The 27,233-nt window shown below is 41.1% G+C and overlaps 1 protein-coding gene across 5 annotated transcripts in view; it reads left to right on the top strand.

The window, feature by feature from the left end:
• Positions 1 to 25,466, top strand: part of LOC119734695 (LYR motif-containing protein 1-like) — a 30,375-nt gene extending 4,909 nt beyond the window's left edge. The window contains exons 1-6 of one of the 5 annotated variants that reach the window (XM_038208229.1): positions 2,536 to 2,608; positions 7,721 to 7,793; positions 22,110 to 22,316; positions 23,588 to 23,648; positions 23,981 to 24,012; positions 24,785 to 25,466. In XM_038208229.1, coding sequence (XP_038064157.1) covers positions 22,164 to 22,316; positions 23,588 to 23,648; positions 23,981 to 24,012; positions 24,785 to 24,898 — 360 coding nt within the window. In that variant the 5' untranslated portion in view covers positions 2,536 to 2,608; positions 7,721 to 7,793; positions 22,110 to 22,163 and the 3' untranslated portion in view covers positions 24,899 to 25,466. Of the gene's footprint in view, positions 1 to 2,535; positions 2,609 to 7,358; positions 7,381 to 7,720; positions 7,794 to 12,131; positions 12,286 to 16,106; positions 16,242 to 22,109; positions 22,317 to 23,587; positions 23,649 to 23,980; positions 24,013 to 24,784 lie in introns of those variants that run through there. The other 4 variants (XM_038208230.1, XM_038208227.1, XM_038208228.1 and 1 more) reach the window with 4 other exon arrangements.
• The last annotated feature ends 1,767 nt before the right edge of the window (positions 25,467 to 27,233 follow it).

The raw sequence follows: 27,233 nt of genomic DNA, 5'->3' as shown, positions 1-27,233 counted from the left end.
GCCTCCCTCTAAAGCAAGTGCGAGTGCACAATACATGTATCATAATAAGCTCTGGCCTACGAGCCCCATAGCTAGCTACGCGCAGTCGAGTCACGATGCTCCCAACCTCGTCCCCAGTGCTTACTTTATTTCCAACCGCGTTTCCAATAGTAAACCCTGGATAGGAAACTTTCTTCCTGTATCCTGATTGGATACCGCAATTGGCTAGTAATGGATTTTTATCGTGTACTTGGTGCTATTATTCACAACGTGCAGTACGTGTTTTCGCGATGATGCGTCCACGCCTTCTCGAAAATACTAATTTCCTTTCCAATTTGCTCATATTAATATGAAATATGATACTGCATGTTGTCTCGATAAGATCGTAACAGTTTGCATGATTTCAAAAATTGTGTTTTCGTAACTCACGCCGTACTCGCGCTGCGACGAATTGACTCTGTTTTTACCCCAGACACCGCATACAAAAGCAAACGCTAATGTGTTACGCATATCCAGGCACCAGACTGTTCCTCATTTGCATACGTGTTCAAAAATCTTGCACATGCAAATGTACAATACCAGGGTGAGCAGGTAGTGGTTGGGCGCGTACTGCTCGACACCCTGGGGACGAGGTTGCGATGCTCCATCCTGCGACATTGCTCAACTTGGGGGATTTCCCTAAATTGTGCTAGTCTGTGTGTTAAGTTGCACTTTCGCTAGACAGTACTGGCGCTATATTGGCGGGCTGCGGGCGATTTTTTTTCCATACCACATGCTCGCTACTATTATATAGAATAATGCTGGACGGCCCTATAATGCAATAGTATAATGTTCAAAACAACCTCATCGATCGAGTCACTGATGTAGTGAGTTCGATTCAATTGGAACATTTTTCTTTTACCAATATGTGGGTTGGAAGGTTTTTTTTTCAAGGGAAAATAAAGTCCGAGAACCTGACTTGCAACTCAACGTACTTCGAAATACGCCCATAACGGATGTATGTGTACGGAAAAAAATATCGCGGGCCGATATTATAATTCTTTGCAGGTAGAATAAACTCCTTTTGTAACACTAATAGTTATAATTTTAATTGGTATATACATGGACTAGCTCTGTACCAACTTTTATTTTGTTATTTAACTAGTTTTGTAGTTGTCCTTGTAATTGTTCCTTGTTAATTTCACAAAGTGGGGTCTCTACTCGACAAGCCCATGAGACCTCCATCCATACACAATTCCAAATGTTAGATAATTTTATTTGAACATGTTTGTGTTGGTAAAGCACACAGATTTTGATTTGATTTGAGCTACGTTTATAAAGTCCTATAATATAGGTTTCCTTGGCTATTTTAAAACATTTTCATTCAAATTCACCAACTTTAACATTCCAGTTCGTCCGAGAAAAAAATATCACACGCTTTTACCAAACCACTTTTATCATTGGTCATTTACCATTCAAATTCAAAGTTTGATCGTCCTCTTTTTTTAACACCAGGCATATCTGGGCCTTAAAAGCTATTATTGATTAATATTGAGACTGCTGATGGCTTGTCGCGATTCACCTCCCTAGCGATTCACCTCCCTTCTGAAGCTGGCCAGATTCCTGATAGTGGGTATATAAATTATGTGGGCAGCAAGAGAGTTCCATATTTTGGCCGTAGATGGTCTTTAGTCCTCGGGTCGAAAAGTTTCGTCATTACAGATGTTGCGGAATGGGAGCATTCAGAAATCAAATTCGTCTTTTATCAATCAATTTAAAACTTGTAAAGTAAATTAGTCCAAAGCGTTTTCCTTATGTCCCCAAGCACAATTTGGCATATTCGCTCGCATGATTTTTCGGACCAAAGCAGACTACTAAACTCAAAGAATAGTTACCAAAAAAAGTAAAGATTACTATAAGATCAACAAAACAACGTTATTTATAATAAACAAAAGAACAGAAAAAGTCTCACAATAAAAAAGGGAAATGTCAAAAGCCACGAATAACCCAAAAATCCCCGTAAAATATCCCTAAAATATTGAGTCTAACATATTTTAAGAAGATAGAATCAAAGTAAATGACACATTTATAAAGAAATAAGGAAAGAAAAAAGTTAAGACATTCTTATTAGAGGCCTATATGGCCTTTGAAGATATCGCTATGAAGTACAGCGATGTTGAGAACAATTCTGTTTAACCTGTGTGGCATTAGACGAATTTGATTTGCGCAACACGATTCGGCGCAGACGAGAGGAAATCGAATACTACGGGTCGAAGACGTGTACTCATTGTTTGAATTTGTTTGGACTGAATTTGAAATTGTCTGAAATACCCCCCCCCCCCCCCGGAATGTATACAGCTGCGTTTAGGCCATGCACAAAACACATTGTACGCCGCGCGAGATCTTCACTTAAACTCTGAATTGTAAAAGCAGTAATGTCTTTGTGTTTTTTCCGGTAGCGCAATACACACGTGGTACAGGTGAATAGTAAGCAAGGAGGCAGCCCATTTGAAGCGCGATATGGGACAGAGGAACCCCCCCCCCCTCTTTTGTGTTGGTCTATGTTCAGACACCGTGTTAGCTAATCTCAGCCTTTCCTGCCGAGACCCAAACCAGTTTCGTTGCCACAGGAAGTTTCTCCGTGTTTTGGGTGCAATGTTTTTATAAGTTTGACATTAATATTACCTTGCTCTTTCATTATACCCGGTTCAATGCTGGGTATATATTTTTACCGGTGAGTTTTGGGCCTTATGCTTTTGTTGATTTGTTTATTTGTTGTTTGACAAACAGCCTGGGACGAATACGTTACTCGACAACGCGGCAAACGCCATCTTGGATTTGAATATAAAATCAATGATCTACACGTTGTGTTTATCCCTTCGACCACTTGGAAGGATTTCACAGTCATGATTGATTTTTTTCTCATAGCGAATGGTGTATGAAGGATAGAAAATCTAATATATTGAGCAAAATTTGTCTGAAAGCCTATCAAAAAATCAGACTGTAAATGGAATCATGACAATCGGGAAAGAGTTCCATACCTGGACATCACTTGACACTCTTGTGCACAAACCCTATGAGACTGACCTGAAAAATAGGAATGACTGACCTTCATTGAGATAATATATTTTATGATGAAAAAGTGGTGTCAGGATGCAACATTCTTCCTTTTAGAAAGAACGTTGCAACCTGACGCTGCTTTTTTTCTTCATATATCATCTCAATGAAGGTCAGTCACTGCAAAAATGACGATCATGAGACTTGAACCTGGGACTGAGAAACATTTCCAATTTTTGTTAGGAAACACTTTGAAAATTGTCTTGACTCTCCATAGACTATGTACACAACCGCTGAAGTAGCGTCAGGTTGCAACATTCTTTCCGATCATTCTCCTGACGAATTTTCAATTTGTATTGTTTTTAACGAAAACAAAACCTACTTTATTCCGCTTTTGGCCGTCTGTAGCTCTCTGAAAAAAGAACTTCCATTTAATTTGTGCACAACCCACCCTGCCAGAGCCGATTTATTTGCTGGCAGCTAGTAATTAGAATTTTGTGAAGAAATAATTCAAATTCAATATCTAAATGTCGGTGACGTCACATTTAAAGGTGCATATTTTGAAAGCCTATATCAACAGAACTACAGTATCTTATGAAAAGGTATACCAAGGGTGGACCCAATAACTACAATTTCCTCCAAATTTACAGGTTTTATACATGTAACAATAAAAAATATACGTTCAGTCGTTGGCGAATTTTCAAAACATTGGAGGCTCTTAATTCAACTTGTATTACTTCAACAAACATTCGATGCATGATCAGTTAATACAACTGTAGAGTACGAAAAAAATATTAGAAATCACACGTTCTGAGTGCTCGTACCGAGGAGAAAATTCTACAAATCAAAGTGTGAGTTGGATATCTGGCCAAATTTGCCTTTCTGTTATAGAGATTTTACAGAAAAGATAAATATGTGTATCAAGAACACGAAGGAACTTACATTTTACTTTTCAAAACCACTACGTCAGAAAAAACTACTGGAGACCTGTACAAAAGAAGTAGGCCTACATTGTAGGTTTTCAAGCGGTACGGACACTATAAAATCGTATGTTTAGAACCACGGAAAACGGACGCGTTGGACAACGGACGAGTTGGATAAAGGACGAGTTGGACAAAGGAACAGACGGACAACGGACGACTTGGACATCGGAAGTCTTGACTTTCCCAGTTGAACGCCCAACGGTCGAGTTCGTACAACTGCGGTCGAGTTGGTATAACGGCGGTCGAGTTGGTACAACTATGTAGGCCTTTATATAGATCTGAAGAAATATTCATTACATGAAATGAACGTAAAAATTTCCAGGAACATCCACAGATATAGGTGTACAATTAAAGAAAAATACTCGTGCATGTATAGATGTATGGTATGGGATTAAAACGTAAACATACACAACAAAAATAATCATATTAAGGCATGCTGTTTAATAAAATCACATTTTACAAAAGGGATACTATTTTTAATGCATGGTTTCTTTGCTACCCTCATAAAATGTCCATAAATTGTTTTAATCTAATTACTCGACAAGCATTTTAGTCCCTATTTCTATGTCAAAACCATTTACCCTTAATTCTATGGAGAATTGTAGTCAATAATATTTATAGTCCTGCTATTGTGTCAAAAACTGTTATCACTGTTTGAGAAAATGACGAATTTTGCGTGGTACGGTAACTGATTATGTGCTTACATCCTCCAAACACTATACAACAAGGTCCAAACCGTACCAACGAACTCCCAACTCAGGGGGCGAATCAGCTAAGGGGTGAGGCAGCTGGGGGCGAGTCGGCTGAGGGTGCGAGTCGGACAGCGGGGTGAGTCGGGGAGGGGCGATTCGGCACTCGGCAGTGGTGTTCCCTAACGTGGCGCACCCTGCAACGTGCCATGGCGCACTTCGATGTTTCCCTCGACTTTCCTCACACAGTGTTACCAAACCTCTTTGTGTTGACAAACTTCAAACTCATTCAATTAAATACTGCATGCTACTATCACCTTAATAATTCTTGCCGTTGAACCTTTGTGAACAATACAAATGTATCAGAGTCGTGAAATTTAGTCCGGAACTAACAAAACGGCGGAATCCGGAAATTGGGCAAAAATTCGGCCGAGTGTTCCCAAACGTGACGCATTTGAACAAATCTCGGAAAAATCCCAATTTAACAGTAAGGCTTTCTTTAAAATTGATAAATTCTGATAAATCATTATCTCTACTCACATAAATGCAACTACAACTTTGTCATTTATTATTTTTGGGCGTAGTTTAAAAGGGTTCATTGTGCACTTCGAAAAAATCGGAAAATCACGCCAAAATATAATTTAGACCTTGATAAATTTTCACTTTCTGAAATTTTCACTTTCTGAAATTTTCACTTTCTGTGCAATTTGAGTTGCTCTATAGCTAGCAAGGCACTCACTATAGGCGAAAAATCAAAGTGCGCTACGTGGGGCCTCGCCACGTTGCAACGCGTTGGGTACATCAACAAATATAATATATACCTGTACCGAATGCTTTCTGGAAGTTAAGAGAGACCCTAGATATAGGCTACAAGGCGTACTGAAAAAAAAAGAGTGCATGTAAACCCCTTTTTTTTTGCTGCGGATGTTTACACCATCTTCAAGGTAATAGATTTAGCTTGAAAATACCGTTTGTTTCATTGAGATTGCTTTTATAAATCCAAAGATATGTTTGAATAACGGCTAAGCCAAGAAACCCATTATGTGCCACAGTTTCTGTGAAGCAATTAAAATCAGTATAGTCCTAGTCTAAAACCAAATCATGCACTTTACTGTTTGTGATTTTGACATTTTTAAGCAGAGTGTGAAATATTTACTTATATTCAATTGAACTCTTTCATTGAAGTTTTAAATTGGCATTGTCTGATCTTTAAAGCTCTCGCTTCCTAAAAGTGGCACAGATTTTTGTTTTGGCTTTGCGGTTATTCAAACATATCTCTGGATTTACAAAAGCAATCTTAATTAAACAAACGGTATTCTCAAGCTAAATCTGTAACCTCGAAGATCGTGTAAACATTTGCAGTAAATTCCGGTTGTAAATTGGCGAAAATGGCGGGGTTTACATGCACCATTATTTTCAGGACACCCTGTACAAAGCCACTGATAGCGTAACGCTGGCTGACGATGTTCCTTGCTCTATGATGGGTGCATACAAAATACTCTATATTAGAAAGTTCGGAGAGCCATGGAATTGGGGAATTGAAGAGATATCGCAATGAACCTTTGGCCATGAATATGAGCTTCCAATTCAGAGCATTTTTGGGCCCGAAAGTCGCGCTATTTACCCTTGTTGTGGAGGGATCGTTTTTCAAGATGGCTACTTTTCCGCTTTGGGAAAAATAGGGGTCGTCTTTATTGGGTGAGAATTTCTCGAAAAGTCAAAGGTCAACCCACCAAAAAACTTAAGAGAAAATTGAAAGATGACATGTTAATCATAATTTACTGTGCAGCCCTGAAGACATGTGAGGGTTCTGAGTATTTTTGTGCAACCACTTATGTACGTACGTCCGTACAGTACAGCTACATGCCCATGACCTCGTGACTTTTGATCAGTACAGTATGAAACTTGGTGAAATCTGTCCAATGGCGCACTTCGCCATATGCGCCTATAACAAATATGTGGTAAGGAAAAAGCAAATCGCGGGCAGGCCGGTAAATAGGACCCAAATTGCCTACGCCGGCCAAATCACGATTTGCATGCCCTCAAATTATCTGGTATCAGAGAATTTTGTTGGACATGAACTTCAGGTTTTGTCAAAAAGAAGGGTGGGAGACGTGCACAGGAATGTGTGCTTCCATTTAAGTATCATATGGATGAAATTTGGCCCTAAAAATGCTCTATTTTGCAATAGAGCGTAGGCATCATTTTTCAAAATGGCTCTGGCCTTCAGGACTATTTTTAAGTTTGTTTGTGCATGTCAATTGGAGGGTTGGGTATGGGAGTGTAGTGGGCGTGGTCGTTTTGTTTTGTTTTTGTTTTGTTTTGTTTTGTTTAGTTTTTCCCTATATTTCTAAAACACGATTTAGCCATCTTGTGTGTGAAACTAGTCAAAATAGTTTTCTGTTTTCACCATTTTCCATTTTGAACACTTGTGCCAAATGCCTACATCGAAGCTAGTCCAAATAGCTTTTTGCGTCAGCAAAAAACCTTGTTTTGATGGGAGTCGGGTGGGATTCTAAAAAACAAGGTCAGAAAATGGCGTTGACTGCGTATTGGAAATGAATGCTTGGCTTGAATGTTAAAGTTTGAGATTGTGCAACCATATATTAACATCATTTGCCTTCCTTTTGGGAAGTGCGGATGGGACTGAGCTGATGGGAGCCATCGTGTTGTAGTTCAGTAGTCCCAATTTGGTATATTTATTTGTGCATTGTGTCTTTAGTATTTGTGTGTGGGCTGCCTGTCTCGTGTCGGTGTTGAAGTCGAACTGAGACTTTATTTCCAAAACGCGGGATATAGCCATTTTGAACACTTGTGCCAAATGCCTGCATCGAAGCTAGTCCAGAAAGTTTTTGGCGGGAGTCGGGTGGGATTCTAAAAAAATAAGGTCAGAAAATGGCGTTGACTGCGTATTGGAAATGAATGCTTGGCTTGAATGTTAAGTTTGAGATTGTGCAACCACATACTCACATTATTTCCCTTCCTTTTGGAAGTTTTTCTTGTATCTCCTTGTCTGTCTATATGTTACTACAGATTCTGGTGTCAAAGTGCGGACGGGACTGAGCTGATGGGAGCCATCGTGTTGTAGTTCAGTAGTCCCAATTTGGTATATTTATTTGTGCATTGTGTCTTTAGTATTTGTGTGTGGGCTGCCTGTCTCGTGTCGGTGTTGAAGTCGAACTGAGACTTTATTTCCAAAACGCGGGATATAGCCATTTTGAACACTTGTGCCAAATGCCTGCATCGAAGCTAGTCCAGAAAGTTTTTGGCGGGAGTCGGGTGGGATTCTAAAAAAATAAGGTCAGAAAATGGCGTTGGCTGCGTATTGGAAATGAATGCTTGGCTTGAATGTTAAGTTTGAGATTGTGCAACCACATACTCACATTATTTCCCTTCCTTTTGGAAGTTTTTCTTGTATCTCCTTGTCTGTCTATATGTTACTACAGATTCTGGTGTCAAAGTGCGGACGGGACTGAGCTGATGGGAGCCATCGTGTTGTAGTTCAGTAGTCCCAATTTGGTATATTTTTTGTGCATTGTGTCTTTAGTATTTGTGTGTGGGCACCCCGTCTCGTGTCGGTGTTGAAGTTGAACTGAGACTTTATTTCCGAAACGCGGGATATAGCCATTTTGAACACTTGTGCCAAATGCCTGCATCGAAGCTAGTCCAAATAGTTTTTTGCGTCAGCAAAAATCTTGTTTTGATGGGAGTCGGGTGGGATTTTAAAAAAAAGAAGGTCAGAAAATGGCGTTGGCTGCGTATTGGAAATGAATGCTTGGCTTGAATGTTAAAATAAAGTTTGAGATTGTGCAACGATGTTTGAGCTTTGTGCACAACGTTCCCCAACCATAAGCAGTCATACAGGGTCAACACAGCATCAACACACACAGAAGCGACAACACAGGTCAACACCACCAAAACGCATTCAAATTGACGAAACCAGTGTTCAAACCGTACAGTATGGGCAAAACTTAAATTTTGGCTAGAAATCAATAAGTTAAACGTCTGAAAATTGTAATTTTCAGTTGAAGAAAATTGGCTCTCTTAATACGGGCGATTCCAAATAGTGCGCCTCCAAGAGTTTGCAGCGCGTTGGCCAATCACAATGCGCGAAATCAGTCGACCTTTTCCAAACGGGCGTTGGGTCGACAGATTTTGCGCATTGTGATTGGCCAACGCGTTGCAAACTCTTGGAGGCGTACTATTGGGAATCGCCCGTATTCGTGCAGCTCCGAATCGGCAGACATGGCCAAGTTCGGGCAAGGACCATTAGTCGACTAGTGGTTGATTTGTGACGTACCTTACGCCTGCGCGCTAATAGCAAAGTGCGAACGTCTCTAGTCGAACGCTGGTCAAAATGTCATTGCAAAACGTCTGGATCCTGGCTCCCTGCTGTACGTTATGAACGCGCGCGGCTATGGTTACCAGCGATGCAACCAGCCCCAGTAGGTTGGTTCCAAATAGTCGACTAGCGTAGTTAACCATCGTCGACTAGACAGAGTTCGGGCAAGCGTTAGTCGACCAATGGTTAACTATAGTCCTTGCGCGAACTTGCCCTTAGCGAGCATTTTTTTTTTTTGCGTGACAAAAACTCCATTTTCTTAAACGAAATGTAACCTCTGGCCCACCAAAAAATCTCTTTAAGTCTAAACATTACAGTTCCATGCCTTTTTTGGTCAATTTAGAATGCGTTTTGGAAGTGTTGACGGTGTGTTGATGCTTCTATCATGTGTTGACGCCGTGTTGACGCTGTGTTGACGCTTATTAGTACGACCCACTATAAGTGCGTGATTCTCATCAGAGCCAGCATGCTTGTATGCCAGCCGCCTACAAGAAAGCGCTCGATCGTCTCGGCACTGGAGCACATCGGCTATTTTCCTTGAACTTGCTCTATATCGAAGAACTGCAACGGAATGGGTACAATAATTCATGGGAAACTACCGTATGATTGAAAACTAGAATTTTATTTGTTTTTACTTCCAATTTTTAAGAATTGACTTGTATCTAGGCCTATATCTGTATGAATAGAATGAAGCAAATGCAAAAGCATTTTTTTTTTACTTTTTAGCTTTGCTAGATTATAAGCATTTACTTCGTTTCGTATGAATACAAAGGAGTAAAAGGGAGATCCCCACTGTCCAACGAGGCTTGGTACAAGATGGAGAGTACAGGTCCAAGGCTGTTAGCAAGTTCTTTCAGTAGACGAGCTGGAATATTATCTGGTGGCTTTATGAGGATTTATTTTCTTCAGCAATTTGATTACGCCGTTGACATTTATCTGTATGTGATCCATAGTAGGAAATGGACTAGGGCCAAGGAGTGGCATGGTGGATGGATCCTCATCTTTGTTGCAGACTGAACAAAACTGGTCGTTGAGAATATTTGCCTTATCCTTACTTCCAGTGTATGTAGCTCCTCTGGGGCCACGGAGAGGGGCAACACCATTGTTGTCACAGCGCTTGCTTGAGATATGGCTCCAGAAACGCTTGGGATTTGACTTGAGATCTGGGCACACAATGTTGTTGATGTAGTTGTTGTATGCTTCTCTGCATGCGTTCTGCATACGTTTCTTCAGGACGTTGTACCTGGCCCAGTGACGGTGATTGCGATGACGGCGATGGGAGCAAGCCTTGTTGTAAGCACGTTGTTTCTGCCTACTGAGCTGCTTGATTTTGCGGGTTATCCATGGCTGCATGGTTGAAACGACTAGATGTGAATTTGGATGGAACAAGGTCCAAGATTTGGGAGAGTTTTAACTCTATGGTGTCCCACATCTCGCTGACAGGGGATGAAGCGTCAAATTTGGTTACAAATTCATCTTTTAAGGTCGCCACCTATCCCGCACAATGGATTTCCTGTTGTTGCTGGAAATGTTACGTATGGAACTACACAGGCAGGCACTCTAAGTAGTTCTCATTTGAGCATGGGGGGCGGTATACAGCGCCAACAATGAGAGATTCGCATGTTTGTGATTTGGCGTTTCTGTGTTTGAGATCGATCTCGACAAAGAGTGCCTCACAATCGTCGGCTGTCTGGATGATTTTTCCAGACCAGAACCCACGCCAATGGCGACTCCACGATCCACCACAACTGTCTGATCTGTCCCTCCTATACAGCTCATAGTCTAGTTCGGGGGGAAAGATTTCATGGTTAGAAATGTTGGGATTTAACCAGGTTTCTGTAAGGATGACAATGCCAGGTTTAGCGGTGTGTAGGATGTTCCAAAATTCCACCAGTTTATTTCTGATGCTACGACAGTTAATGACCAGAACGCCCAGGTTTGAAGGAAGGGTGCCGGCAATATTAACAGGCGCGTTGGGTTTATTTGGGGATGACATGGCTGATGGCAGACCAATGGGCTATGAGCGCTAGTACATGCGCTGTCAAAATTACTTTCCTGAGATATGTTGCTACATGTACAGGATGAAGATGCATATGATGCTGAATCAGAGACATTGCAACGATGGATGATTCAAAGAAACTTGAAGTGAAGTGTAAGACACCACAGGTAGGGCAATGCCAATTAACTTACATCAGGGTCGCATAGGTAATTAAATGTTTGAGTGCTTATGTGTACACAGTTCTTATGAAACCAGACTTCGCAATCATCACAGGCTACTGCAGGGGTTTTCCAACGAACAGCACGACTGCAAATACCACAGGGGTACTTAGGCCTGTAAGGCATCGCAGTTCATATCAAGGTTCAGAGTTCACCCGTAGGCCTACATGTATGCATGTAATCATGGCAACAATGGCAGGCTTCAACATGAAGTTCAAGAGAGGAATTCTTTTCTTCGATGGCTTGAAACTGAAAGAAATGTGGATAATTGGCACCAGAATACAAATATGATGATATAGAGAGTGACCATGTGTACAATAGGATGCAAGCAACCCGATTGACAAGGGATTGGGGGTGGATGGCTGAGAAAAAATTGTTTTCAGTTCTACTTGCGAAATTGCATGATTGTCGACCATGTGAACGGCACTCAGTCAGTCAGTATACACATTACAGTATGGTGAACGGTGAAACCTGAGGTGAAGACTCTCAAAACGTCCCAAAATTTAGTAAGAGAACATCAGAAATAGTCCAGGTGATGAAAGAATGTATTGGTGAAGGTAAAAGCTCCTCAAAGAAACATGAAAGCATGACTTTTCAGTAAAAAAGGAAAGAAGAAACCAGAGAGAACAGAGAGCACGTCTGCACTGCATGAATGCACAACAACTATTCATGCTTTAAGTGACTATAGGCCTATAGATTGTTTATAATGTAATTTGAACCTTAAATAAGGTAATACTACAAATCTGCATGTGTTTTAAGTGTTTATAGTGTATTTCGAGTAATTCTGTGGAATTTGACAGATTTTTGATAAATCTGACAGATTTTTGAAGCGAATTTAGCAGAATTTTGCCATGACCTTACGGTCACCCTGCTTTGGGCAGAGCGTAATGTCACTGAATGTATAACGCTACAGTGTATGCCCACAGTGTATATGGAGAATGCCTACTGCCTGATGTGCAAGGTTGACTACCTCGCTGTTTGGTTGACTTCAATGCTTACAAACTACAAAAGCCGTAAAGTTTATCATAGAGGTTCTGAGGTAAGCAATACTTTTGGGGCCTTCCATTAATAAATAGTAATGAAAATAATCGTTGTTTAACCGGCCGTGCCATGTTTTTTTCGTGAACGAGATGCAAGATATGGGGTGAAACATTTCGCCACATGTGTTGAGTAGCGCTACAAGCACTACTCGTACATTTCCAACGATACGCTCTCTGTATCCGACACCATGGACCATGAGTATATCACTACTCCATAAAACTGTGTACAAACTAAAAATGCTTCTTTGGAGGGGAGATGAAATCACTACTCACTACTCCATAGACACGTGTACAAAAAGTCACTACACAAGTCCTACGCGGCAGGAAAATCACTACTCCATAGAACTGTGTACAAACCAAAACAGCTTCTTTGGAGGGGAGATGAAATCACTACTCACTACTCCATAGACACGTGTACAAAAAGGCACTACACAAGTCCTACACGGCAGGAAAATCACTACTCCATAGAACTGTGTACAAACTAAAAAAGCTTCTTTGGAGGGGAGATGAAATCACTACTCACTACTCCATAGACACGTGTACAAAAAGGCACTACACAAGTCCTACACGGCAGGAAAATCACTACTCCATAGAACTGTGTACAAACCAAAACAGCTTCTTTGGAGGGGAGATGAAATCACTACTCACTACTCCATAGACACGTGTACAAAAAGGCACTACACAAGTCCTACGCGGCAGGAAAATCACTACTCCATAGAACTGTGTACAAACCAAAACAGCTTCTTTGGAGGGGAGATGAAATCACTACTCACTACTCCATAGACACGTGTACAAAAAGGCACTACACAAGTCCTACGCGGCAGGAAAATCACTACTCCATAGAACTGTGTACAAACCAAAAAAGCTTCTTTGGAGGGGAGATGAAATCACTACTCACTACTCCATAGACACGTGTACAAAAAGTCACTACACAAGTCCTACACGGCAGGAAAATCACTACTCCATAGAACTGTGTACAAACCAAAACAGCTTCTTTGGAGGGCAGATGAAGTCACTACTCACTACTCCATAGACACGTGTACAAAAAGTCACTACACAAGTCCTACACGGCAGGAAAATCACTACTCCATAGAACTGTGTACAAACCAAAAAAGCTTCTTTGGAGGGGAGATGAAATCACTACTCACTACTCCATAGACACGTGTACAAAAAGGCACTACACAAGTCCTACACGGCAGGAAAATCACTACTCCATAGAACTGTGTACAAACCAAAACAGCTTCTTTGGAGGGGAGATGAAATCACTACTCACTACTCCATAGACACGTGTACAAAAAGGCACTACACAAGTCCGGACTACACGCCAGGAAAATCACTACTCCATAGAACTGTGTACAAACCAAAACAGCTTCTTTGGAGGGGAGATGAAATCACTACTCACTACTCCATAGACACGTGTACAAAAAGGCACTACACAAGTCCTACACGGCAGGAAAATCACTACTCCATAGAACTGTGTACAAACCAAAACAGCTTCTTTGGAGGGGAGATGAAATCACTACTCACTACTCCATAGACACGTGTACAAAAAGTCACTACACAAGTCCTACACGCCAGGAAAATCACTACTCCATAGAACTGTGTACAAACCAAAACAGCTTCTTTGGAGGGCAGATGAAGTCACTACTCACTACTCCATAGACACGTGTACAAAAAGGCACTACACAAGTCCTACACGCTAGGAAAATCACTACTCCATAGAACTGTGTACAAACCAAAAAAGCTTCTTTGGAGGGGAGATGAAATCACTACTCACTACTCCATAGACACGTGTACAAAAAGGCACTACACAAGTCCTACACGGCAGGAAAATCACTACTCCATAGAACTGTGTACAAACCAAAACAGCTTCTTTGGAGGGGAGATGAAATCACTACTCACTACTCCATAGACACGTGTACAAAAAGGCACTACACAAGTCCGGACTACACGCCAGGAAAATCACTACTCCATAGAACTGTGTACAAACCAAAACAGCTTCTTTGGAGGGGAGATGAAATCACTACTCACTACTCCATAGACACGTGTACAAAAAGGCACTACACAAGTCCTACACGGCAGGAAAATCACTACTCCATAGAACTGTGTACAAACCAAAACAGCTTCTTTGGAGGGGAGATGAAATCACTACTCACTACTCCATAGACACGTGTACAAAAAGTCACTACACAAGTCCTACACGCCAGGAAAATCACTACTCCATAGAACTGTGTACAAACCAAAACAGCTTCTTTGGAGGGCAGATGAAGTCACTACTCACTACTCCATAGACACGTGTACAAAAAGGCACTACACAAGTCCTACACGCTAGGAAAATCACTACTCCATAGAACTGTGTACAAACCAAAAAAGCTTCTTTGGAGGGGAGATGAAATCACTACTCACTACTCCATAGACACGTGTACAAAAAGGCACTACACAAGTCCTACACGGCAAAAAAATCACTACTCCATAGAACTGTGTACAAACCAAAAAAGCTTCTTTGGAGGGGAGATGAAATCACTACTCACTACTCCATAGACACGTGTACAAAAAGGCACTACACAAGTCCGGACTACACGCCAGGAAAATCACTACTCCATAAAACTGTGTACAAACTAAAAAAGCTTCTTTGGAGGGGAGATGAAATCACTACTCACTACTCCATAGACACGTGTACAAAAAGTCACTACACAATTAAGTCCTACATGGCAGGAAAATCACTACTCCATAGAACTGTGTACAAACCAAAAAAGCTTCTTTGGAGGGGAGATGAAATCACTACTCACTACTCCATAGACACGTGTACAAAAAGGCACTACACAAGTCCTACACGGCAGGAAAATCACTACTCCATAGAACTGTGTACAAAGCAAAACAGCTTCTTTGGAGGGGAGATGAAATCACTACTCACTACTCCATAGACACGTGTACAAAAAGGCACTACACAAGTCCGGACTACACGCCAGGAAAATCACTACTCCATAAAACTGTGTACAAACTAAAAAAGCTTCTTTGGAGGGGAGATGAAATCACTACTCACTACTCCATAGACACGTGTACAAAAAGGCACTACACAAGTCCTACACGCCAGGAAAATCACTACGCCATAGAACTGTGTACAAACTAAAAAAGCTTCTTTGGAGGGGAGATGAAATCACTACTCACTACTCCATAGACACGTGTACAAAAAGGCACTACACAAGTCCTACACGGCAGGAAAATCAATACTCCATAGAACTGTGTACAAACTAAAAAAGCTTCTTTGGAGGGGAGATGAAATCACTACTCACTACTCCATAGACACGTGTACAAAAAGGCACTACACAAGTCCTACACGGCAGAAAAATCACTACCCCATAGAACTGTGTACAAACTAAAAAAGCTTCTTTGGAGGGGAGATGAAATCACTACTCACTACTCCATAGACACGTGTACAAAAAGGCACTACACAAGTCCTACACGGCAGGACTTGTGTAGTGACTTTTTGTACACGTGTCTATGGAGTAGTGAGTAGTGATTTCAACTACCCTTCAAAAAGGAGCTTTTTTATATATATTTTTTTTAATGTACAGAGTTCTATGGAGACTGATTTACACAGTGGGCTAGTGGTTCACAGATTATTCAGTGGTGTGCGTATTTTAGGTTGTGACAGAATACTAGTTGTGTAGGGTTCAGTAGCGCTACTGAAAACACCTACCGACCGAGAACCCCCCATTTCGTGCACCATTTGTGAACGAGACAGCACCACACTAGCTAGTCTGGTTCCCAGACGAAAAGATCTGACTACAATCCAGGCGTGAGCGTCGGGAATAATTGTCAGGTCTGGGAACTAGACTAGCACCACACCGAATGCGATACCGAAATTGAAATTCCTAGTTTCGGCGCACAGAATTTACAAATCCGTTGATTCCTAGTTATGCTGCAACACCGTCATGACCGTTCCGGCGACCCGGTAAAAATTCTTGTAAATGCATGTCACCAATTCGTTAACATTTTTAGGCTTTTGAAGCGGTAGTGGCGGTCCCGTTTTGGAGTAATTGCAGAATACCCCCGCCACTCGGAAATACACCCCTAAATTCTCTGGCTACGCATGCTACGTGGTTGGAATCACTGGAAAAGAAACAATTCAAGTCCATTGTGGCAGCTACGCGGATACTGAGTGGGGGTCTCCTTGAGACACAAAATGAATGGAGCAACACAAAATGAATGGGAGTTGCTGAAAAAAATTCGAAGTCCAACCAACTATGCTGTTGCCGGCTGCGCGGATACGAAGTGGGAGTATGCTTGAGAACAAAGCAACACAAAAGTAATGGGAGTTGCTGAAAAAAGTCCAAACCAACTACATGTACAATGTTGCCGGCTACGTGGATACGGAGTGGGAGTGCAGTGGAGCATGACGCATAGTACATACATGTAGCGCTGAGAGGATTTATTGAGGGCAATCAACCGTGACCTCATAGCCGGCTACGAGGTGCATAGATCGAGTGGCGGGGTATTCTGCAATTGTGCCCCCGTTTTAAGCTAGTTGGCTACACATAAAATATTGTGCATTGTTGGGGCTGGAATTTTAAATAATGTTTGGTCTTCCTGCAAACTAGCTTTGCAAAAGTGGGTGTGTGTGACTGTAAACACTGGCAATCGTCATATGATCGTGCACCTAGGACAAAAGGTATACTATAGGGCACAAACAAAATGTCAATACGTCCACGATTGACTGAAAGTCCTCGATTGGAATTCGTGTACAAAACCAATGACAGCTGTTGCTAAAAAGTTAAGGTACATGTACAAACAAAGGAATGAGGAGGGATAGGAGGTCCACGATTGCTGGTGTTTACGAATGGGTGTGTGAGTTTGTTTTTGCATTCAATAGGGGACGTTGAACAATAGAGGACAATAGGGTCCCCAATTCCCGAAGGTCCCCAATTTAGAATCGTGTACAAAACATATGGCGGGTCTTCCTAAAAAGTTTGAGTACAAACAAAAGAGGGACAATAGGGATTTCCCCGATTGCAGGCAAATACACATTTGTGTGGGTGTACGTGTTCATCTTTTCAAACCGTGGAGAAAAAAATACCAGAGACCAAACGAGAACAATATCGTCCAGCATACGTCTGCGATTGGGGTCGTGTTCAAACCATATGGGAGTCTTCCTAAAAAGTACAAACAAAAGAGGGACAATGGACATCCACGATCGACGGTGAACACACGTTTGTGTGTGTGTGCATGCCATGCCATTAGCTTGAGTAAGTCCAGCTGACATGCTCATCAGGAATTCACATGTGACGCTGGAGACAAAACTATGTTGTACATGTGAGATTGTAAGAGACCCTAAAAAACCGGCCTACACAAAATGGTCCCTTTCCCCTCTATCCCAACCCAGATTCCATTAAACATACCTCTTACCATGCACTAAGCCTAAATTCAACAAGAAGATACCACGGAAGGTGTTCATGTTTGATAGAGCTGATATGACCAACATGAAGACAGAAATGGTTGATTTTCAGCAATCATTCTTGAGTGGCAACCCTAGGTCAAGATCAGTTACAGAAAACTGGGAGATGTTCACAGCTAAACTTAATGAGCTCATGGAGAAGCATGTTCCATCGAAAATGTCTAGCTCCAAGCACAACAATCCATAGATCACCAAAAGCATAAGAAGAATGAGCAAGAAAAAGCAGAGGATGTACAACAAAGGCCAAGTCAACTCAGAAGCCAAACGACAGGAAAGAATACAAAGACTACAAATGTATAGGAAATCAACACCAAAGAAAGTTCGCCAAAATTGTTGGGCCTTCCAAAATACAATGCTCACCAACCCTGAATACATATCCAACAAATCCTTCTGGAGATATATAAAATCCAAAAAGCAGGACTCAACCAGCATTTCTTCCCTCGAACAAGGAAGTAAGGTGTTCTTTGAGAGCAAAGGAAAAGCTACCATCTTCAACGAACAATTTTGCTTGGTCTTTTCTTCAGAGGACACCACCAATCTACCCTCATTTGATGATCCTGACTTGCCAGCAATGGACGAGATCACTGTAACATCAGATGGAGTTTTCAAGCTGCTCCTGAATACTAAGAAAGCAACCGGCCCAGACTTAATACCAGCACGCATTCTGAAAGATTTGGCAGCTGAAATCTCACCAATCTTTAGCTGCATATTCCAACAGTCGTTGGATACAGGATGTGTCCCCTCTGCCTGGAGAATTGCCAACATTTCGCCCATCTACAAGAAGGGTGATAGGAGCACAGCATCCAACTACCATCCCGTGTCCATCATATCCATTTGAAGCAAGATCATTGAGCACATCATTTTCAGTCAGATAATGGACCACCATATCCTCTCAGATGCCCAACGCGAATTCAGACCTGGACGATCGTGTGAATCTCCACCCAAGATCTCGCCAAAGCGCTTGATGATCGTGGCCAAGATGATGGAATAGTACTCGACTTTTCAAAGGCCTTCGATCGGGTCCCTCACCAACGCCTTCTTTTGAAGTTACACCATTATGGAATCAGAGGGCCTCTTCTGACATGGTTGAAAATTTTTCTGACGAAGTGATCCTAGGGTGTTGTAGTACATTGTAGATGGAAAGTTGTCTGACTGGGCATCTGTGACCTCAGGAGTACCACAAGGGACAGTTCTTGGCCCCCTCCTGTTTTTGTCATTCATAAATGACCTACCATTGGTCATTTCTTCTAACATCTGCCTTTTCGCAGATGACTGCCTACTCTACAGAACCATCACCAACAACAATGACACCAAACCAAAGTACTTCAACAAGACCTAGATCATCTTCATCAATGGTCCAACACATGGCAAATGCAGTTCAATACAGAGAAATGCCACTCAATGAAGTTCTTCCTCCGTCGCAACATGATCGAAGCCACATATCACCTGGGAAACAGCACCCTCACATCAGTAGCAGACTACCCATACCTCGGGCTGACACTCTCCACCAACATGTCCTGGTCCAATCACATCAATAAAGTCACTTCCAGAGCCAACAGGATCCTGGGACTAATCCGGCGCAACCTGAGAGGTGCTTCGCACAAGCTCAAAGAACGAGCCTATCTCATGTTGGTTCGCCCGCACCTGGAATACTGCTGTACCATATGGAATTCGTACTCCAAGAAGGACACCTCTAGGATCGAAAACATCCAATGTCAAGCCGTAATGTTTGTACTTGACAGATATCGTCGACGGGAGAGTGTATCTGATATGCTGCAAAAACTCCAGTGGGCTTCGCTTGAAGAAAGACAAAAAACATCAAGTCTCCTTCTGACAGGCTGATGTACAAGATCCGACGCCATCTCGTGGCAGTTAACCCTGACCTCTACCTCATTTCAATGGTTCCTTCATCAACAAGATCATATCATCCTAATAAGTACCAACCCATTCAAGCTCGTCTCCAACTATACTGCTACTCATTTTTTCCCCCGCACAGTCGCCTGGTGAAATGCACTCCCTGAAATCACCGTAGTATCCTCACCAACTTATGAGGTGTTTAGGGGAGCAGTAGCAGCAGCCTGTCCATAATTTCATGGATGTTTTCACTTGCACCCTGTATATACCTGCTCTGAAAGGCACCCTCACTGTACATGTACATCAAGTTTTTCTCGGCACTACATCCAAACTTATGGACATTGCTGAGTACCGCTGTAGAAGTAGAAGAAGAAGAAGTGCGCTCAGTCATTCATGAAGCTAATGATCGACTTGAAACAGAACAAAAGTTACTAAAATATAAAAAGTATTGATGATTTTGGTGGCTTCTTCAGAGAAACAGTCCAGTGCCACACTGTCATGGCTGTGTTGTGGTTATTGTGCTTGTGCCAATCAGATTATTTCTCAAATAATCCAGGAATAATCTGATTGGCTTTGTAGTCGCATCAATTTGAGATTTGACATCCAATCCTCTCGCTTGATCTTCTATCGTGAGGATTAGCTGAGTGTCACGTAACCTATACAATTTAAAACTAGAGGTTCGCGTTTGTTGTTACACACGCAGAGTGGTCGGGCAGACATTTTTTCATTAAACACTGCCGAGGTAAGTTATGAATATTTTTATGTAAGAACAAAGGATCATGGAATTAAATACTTTCCAGTACAATCAATTATTTTGTGATAAAATTCAAGTAAACATTCAAACAAGTTATTTCTGGCTTGATGATGTCATTATTCAAAAACGGGAAGTGAATACTGATTTTGTTCGGAGTGGATAAATGTTCATTTTAAAGTGGAAAAAATAAGTGTATGTATTCATTACACCTAACTTCAGGTCGGATGACGTCACAGTATTTGGAAGCAAAAAGTGAACATTGTGATTGATATCGTTATTTGGGCTACAAAGATATACGACATGGATCAAATGATTAAAATTAAATCTAAAATATAGTCGTTTTCAAATTTTCATAAAAAGTAACTTCCGGTCTGATAACGTCATGAATTTGAAACCTTGCCAAGTTATTTGTGGTTAAAGGGGCGATTTGGTGAAATTTGAACCGAAGGTTTTCAAATTAAAGAAAGCAAACACTGTTTTATGTGCCGCTAGGGGGCACCCTTTCAAAAGATGACGTCATCACATTCGCTTGTACCCCCACCCTGCAAACAGGATGCTGGGATACTCTGATGAGCTTCACAGAATCTTGTGAAGGAAGTGGCCTATGACCTATGTATAAAGCACTGGCTGCAGCTGTTCAAGACCGCAGTTAGACAATGTGCGCAAATGCTATCTGAAAACTTCCCACAGAAATGCACACGTTCCATACCGAATGTGATTTCTGTTTCGTTGCGGACCATGTGGACAAAATTTTGAGCGTCGCATAATGCAATCCGACCGTTCGTGATTCGAAACGGAGCCCGAGCAAGAAGTGACGGGAATTGCAAACTTACAACACAGATAAGTTTTACAGAATTTCCTACAAAATCAAAGAAACGAAAAAAATCATCTCTAAACTGGAATAAAAGAGTAATGAATCAGTCTTAACGGCCTTTTCAAACCTTGCAGAGTCATAACCGCAGGTCACAGGTCACGCAAAATCCAACCAATCAGAGCGTGAATTCATTAGAGTATCCCAGCGTCCTGTTTGCAGGGCGGGGGGTACGAGCGAAGTCATCACACAGTTTTTTGTGTCTGGCATTTCTCACTGAACACTTTTATAATTTATATGTGTGTAGTAAAATGCTTCCGCTTTTGAGTTATACAGTCGAGTCTCATTAAAACAAACTCGTTCGGACGTACCTAGCCAAATTGTTTGTTTTATCAGAATTTTGTACTAAGAGGAACATCAGTCCCATTCATTGTGCACATAAATGCACAGTTGAGACCAAGGCTTTATGTTTGTTATAACCAGAATTTTGTATTAACAGAGGTTGTACTAACGAGAGTCGACTGTATTCGGTTTTAATTGCACTTCCGGTAACACCGGAAGTGAAGGTCAAGCGGTTTTGTGTCCGGGGACAAGAAATGTTTTTCAAGGCATAGTCTACAACCTCACGAAAAAACATTTCCATTAGGCCTTATGTTAAACAAAATTTTACCATTTTTGTCACGATTTAGAAATTCGATACCAACAATTGTTGCAGGGTGATACTATAGGGCATTATTACATAGTTTTGGTGGATTACTAATTTCGTTGCAACAGAAACACCCTCATGTTCCCCGGATAACATCAACACTAAATATAGCAAGTTGTGATTCCTTGCTGGAACACATAGTTACAGATGTTGTTAGCATTATGGACCAACATTATAGGTCTATTGCACAATTCCACTTTCATTGCCCAATGTTTCTGTTTTTCATTATTTTAAATTGTATAGGTTAAATTGTTGAAATTTGTGTCCATCATGTGACATCTGGTACCTGCACTCCCAATGGCATTGAGACGAGAAGTACTGTCCTTGTATCGAACATTACTGTGCACAGCCAAGACATGGCAGGCAAGCACCAAGCTCTTGAAGGATACCAGGGAAGAACAGCAGTACATCAGGGATGAAACACGGACATTATTCAAGAAAAATAAGCAGGTAAACTTGCATTTGTTTTCTCTCAAACATATCCGGGCAAGTTTGGACAGTTATGTTTGAACAAAAGCTTTAAAGGGGCACTGCATGCTGAAATCCCCGAAAATTTCATGTTTTGGATTGTTTACTTATCCTATTTCAAACATCTGGTTGAAAGGAAACCAACCTAATATCTCTTACGGTTCCCAAGAAAAGACCAAAAAAACCCCAGATTTTTTACATTGGACATGACGGAGTATGATATGTGTTTCCTGTCGTTTTCATACAATGTATGATAACGTTGTGTGTGTCTAGTATTACACATGCACAGCACCGTGCTCACGAACAGCAGTGACCAATCACCAATGCACAAGATGGAGGTCATTGCATGCAGCACCTCACTCATCACTTTTGTTGGCATGACTGTGAAGTGAATGGGAGTTTCTAGTAATATCAGATAACCGTTATTCGTTTTGAAAAAAATATTAGAATAACTGGATTTTCAAATCTCCGATTTCTCCCACCACTACAAAAAAAATTAAAAATAACCAAGGAAACACCTAAACAAATTTACACATTACGTGGCCACCACAATTGCTATAAACTTGAAAACTAGTAAAAACAGCCACCACAGTAATGTCTGTGTGTGACACTGCAAAATCACTAATTTTTAGAATTGACTTTAGTGCTGAAAAACATGCAAAACGAAATCAGGCCAACTTTACTCGCTCTTCAGCGAGCAAAATTCTCCAAGATTTTCATTGGGCAATGAAAAGGTCCAAGTTTGAAGACTCACTTCAATTTTTAAAGGAGACTTTTTTTCAATATTTTGCACATGAGAGGGAAGTCAAGTGATTTCAAAATGAGGCTAAAGACTAGACTGGTACATGTCCAACCATTGTCCAACTGTTTGAAATGACTGACCTCTTCTTTCATTGTCATTAGTCTGGTGGCTGACTATGGAGAAATAGAGACTAGCACCAGACATGCCACATATGGCACAGTTGATTGATGCAGTACTAAAGGGGTGTTGGACTGGTTGTTTCAGTTGCCAGTCTACTTTCTTGTATTGCATGTTTTCAATACCTGAAGTTTTGGGACTCTCGTACTCGGTATTGAGAGTCCCAAATTTTCAGACTAGTTCTGCATATGTGCACACAGTCACTCAGTGAAACTTGAAAATGCTGCTCATGGTGCAGCATCAAATAGAAATCAAATTTCATCTGTGAATAAAGTGTGACCGAAGAATGTAAAGAACTTGTTCAATAAACTTTTTATGAACCTTTCTTTGACAGGTAACAGATCCTGAGAAGATTAAAGTATACATCCAGGAGGCTGAGGCAAGGTTGGCAATGGGTAAGATATGAGCTAATAGTTGTATAGCCAGCAACTGCAGAAGAATCAATTTGGGTAACTAATAAATAACCCACTTAAGTGTACCTCTAAACCAATTGCTGAAAGTGTTCAATGAAATAATGCTTTACGTTTTTACAAAGATGTAAATTTGGCCTCCTACCCAGTTTGACTGACCGACCAAGTCACTGACTAATGACTGAGTCGCTTACGACGCTGAGAATAAAACATTAAATTACTTCATTTAAATACTTCCTCAAGTTGATTGAGCAGAATGGAACTATACTGTTACACTACATGGAAATTTCCCCACAATTTCTTTTTTTTATCCACAGCGTTACATTACCAAAGCCCCTATCCAAGACCGGTAAGTTCCAGCTCACCATCATAATTTGTAGATTTTTAAATTAAGTGATATTTTTACTTTAATTTTGTGCTTTTTAATGTGATTTTACATACAAAAAAAAGCCCATTCCTTTTTTTTTAAAGTTACTCTTAATAGTAAAATTTAGAAGCCTAGAATGAAATAAGACTTTTAAAAACACAAGTATTTCTTGTTTAAAGAGGTTGTGGAATGCTCGAAGACATTTCCGTCATTTTTTGGGTATATGTAGCCTAAGGTGTGATGAAATAAAAACGACTATTGTTTCTGTCATGAAATGAGTACAAAGGGTACTTTTGAGAGCTATTTTTCAGGTCCTGTTTCGACCTGAACGTGCAATTTGTGTAAAAGTCGTCGTTGCGGGCAGCAAACAAAACACAGTAAATCATGACGTAATAAAGAGGACTCGTTTATGCTACTCTGCATCGGGAGTCCAGTTTATTACGTCACGATTTACTGTGTTTTGTTTGCTGCCCGCAACGACGACTTTTACACAAATTGCACGTTCGGGTCGAAACAGGCATGACAGGACTTGAAAAACAGCTCTCAAAAGTACCTTTTGTACTCATTTTATGACAGAAACAATAGTCGTTTTTATTTCATCACACCTTAGGCTACATATACCCGAAAAATGACGGAAATGTCTGCGAGCATTCCACAACCTCTTTAAATGAAATCTCTTGGGCCACGTAACATTGGTTGTGATCTTTTACCAATTCAAAGAGAGGTTTTAAACAGAGTAGTCCTTTCTTTTTAGGTGAATATTCCGCCTATGGGTCTCCCACCCTCTGTGAGTCGAGGGAAGAAGGCACAAGACAGACTGAGACAGAGAGCTAAGCCTGTGTATCTGCAATCCCATGATGAGCAGTGATCAGTGGCGGATCCAGGGGGCTGCGGTGACCGAAATTGTGTCAAATAAGGCCATTTGCACTTGAGAGACCGCTCCCCCTGGCACTAACCTCTGTGGATCTGCCCTTGCTGATTGTAACAAAGACCTGCCATACCTTCAAATTGGGGAATGTTATGCTCAGATGCTACTACTTGGTTGGGAATTTCTAAAAATTTCTCTTAAGATGATAATTTTTTGAATGACTTTTTTTCTTTAACAAATTTCTACAATTTATTGTACAGTTTCAATTTTGTTTCAGAAATGTCTGAAAAATATGGAAACGTTTCTACGTTTTTCTTTTTTTCTTGGAAGATCAGGCATTCAAAGAGCATATTGTCATTGAAACCCGAAGCTTTCTGAATGATGGTATAATCACAATTCTTAGGTGCATTTGTTATTGGAACAATTTGTGTGCACAGATACTAAACTGAGTTTTTTCTAAAGTTTTGGCACACCCTTAGTGTTATATATTTTTAGTATTATGTAATTGTTATCTTTTACCAACATTGTAAATATGAATAAAAAGACTTGCTGCTCTTCAAAATGTTAAGATTTTGTGGCAACTTGTTCTTTCAAGTTCTAACTGACTTTTTAAGTGGTGGGCACGCTGAAAATGAATTAACTGAGGATGAAAGTTCATAGTCATTTTATTTTATAGTGTTACCTTAATTTTCCATGACTTTTAGCGGCTTGTGTTAAAAAATTCCTCAGGGTTAGGCCAAAAAAAAAAATAGTCGGTCTCTGGTCAGACCGAAGTTCCGGAATTGATGCGGCGACGGGTTTTTTTTTTTTTTTGGTGGCCTGTTTTTTTTTCAAGCCTGTATTGTACAGACAAGGTGGGTACTATTTTTCTTTTTTGTGTCCTCATTATACATTGGTGTCCTCCATAATTTGCCTTGGTGCCCTTTATCATTTGCCTTGGTGCAATTTCCCCTTTCCTTGGTGCTCTTTGGTACAAAAATTTGAGGAGGCGCGGCAATATAGAGGGCGCTGTTGTAGCTTCCGTGTTAATTTGAAGAAAAAAAGAAGGTTGAAGCGCATGATTAAAATCGACGCGCGCGCTGACCAGAGACCGAGTATTTTTTTTTTGGCCTTAATCATATTTTTGATTGCGAGCTAAAGTCCATCCATGATCAGATGAAAGGATTGTATTAATGATAAATCATTTTTATACAAATTGACAAGCCAAACATTTGGCATACTACGTTGTTAATAAGGTTATTGATAAAACTGAACATGGTAGGGGTGGGGGCCAGGGCAGGTCAAGGCCCCCCCCCCCCCCCCCCCCCCCCCCCAATGAATTAATCGGGGGATGAAGACATCTTTTTGTCTGAACTTTTTTCAGGAAATAAAACGTTGCGCATCTCCGATCGTTAGTCATCAGTTTTATGATGTTGAAATGGGCTTAGCGCACGAAACTATATACTTAATCACCTTCCTTCTTTTGAAATAATACTGGAGCCCTCTTGCCCCCAGCCCCCCCCCCCCCCCGAACTTGTTTTGTATCCGCCCTTGGCACTTAATGTATGTGATTGAAGCCCCAAGTACCACCCAGGCCATATTCACCCCTAGGAAAACGCAGCAGAGTCTTGGAGGAGAGTCTTGGTATAAAGCTATTTAAAGTTAGTAAATGAATGTATTAATATAGAAATGGTTATTATTCAAGACATAAATTTAGCGAACTGGCCCACAAGCGAAATTCGTTAGCTCAAGCCTTGTCTATCCCTTTTGCACCCAATTATAATTATGACGGATAATCGTAAAACTTTATTAATTATTAATAGTATCGACGAGTCTCCCACGGTATAACATTTTCTGGTATCGATTATTATCGAGAGGGTTTTCAAACCTTTCACTCGCCCCCCCCCCACCCCCGCCCTGCAAACAGGACGCTGGGATACTCTGATGAGCTTCACAGAATCTTGTGAAGGAAGTGGCCTATGACCTATGTATAAAGCATCTGGCTGCAGCTGTTCAAGACCGCAGTTAGACAATGTGCGTAAATGCTATCCGAAAACTTCCATAGAAATGCACAAGTTCCATACCGGATATGATTTCTGTTTCATTGCGGACCATGTGGACAAAATTGTGAGCGTCGCATATTCGCTCGTACCCCCGCCCTGCAAACAGGACGCTGGGATACTCTGATGAGCTTCACAGAATCTTGTGAAGGAAATGGCGTATGACCTATGTATAAAGCATCTGGCTGCAGCTGTTCAAGACCGCATTTAGACGATGTGCTCAAAAGCTATCCGAAACTTTCCATAGAATTGCGCGCATTCCATACCGGATGTGATTTCTGTTTCATTGCGGACCA

This window comes from Patiria miniata, unplaced genomic scaffold, assembly GCF_015706575.1.
Source record: "Patiria miniata isolate m_02_andy unplaced genomic scaffold, ASM1570657v1 HiC_scaffold_28, whole genome shotgun sequence".
Classification (NCBI taxonomy): Eukaryota; Metazoa; Echinodermata; class Asteroidea; order Valvatida; family Asterinidae; genus Patiria; species Patiria miniata.
The sequence above is the reverse complement of the archived record's forward strand: the minus strand, read 5'-3'. Positions and strand labels throughout refer to the sequence as shown.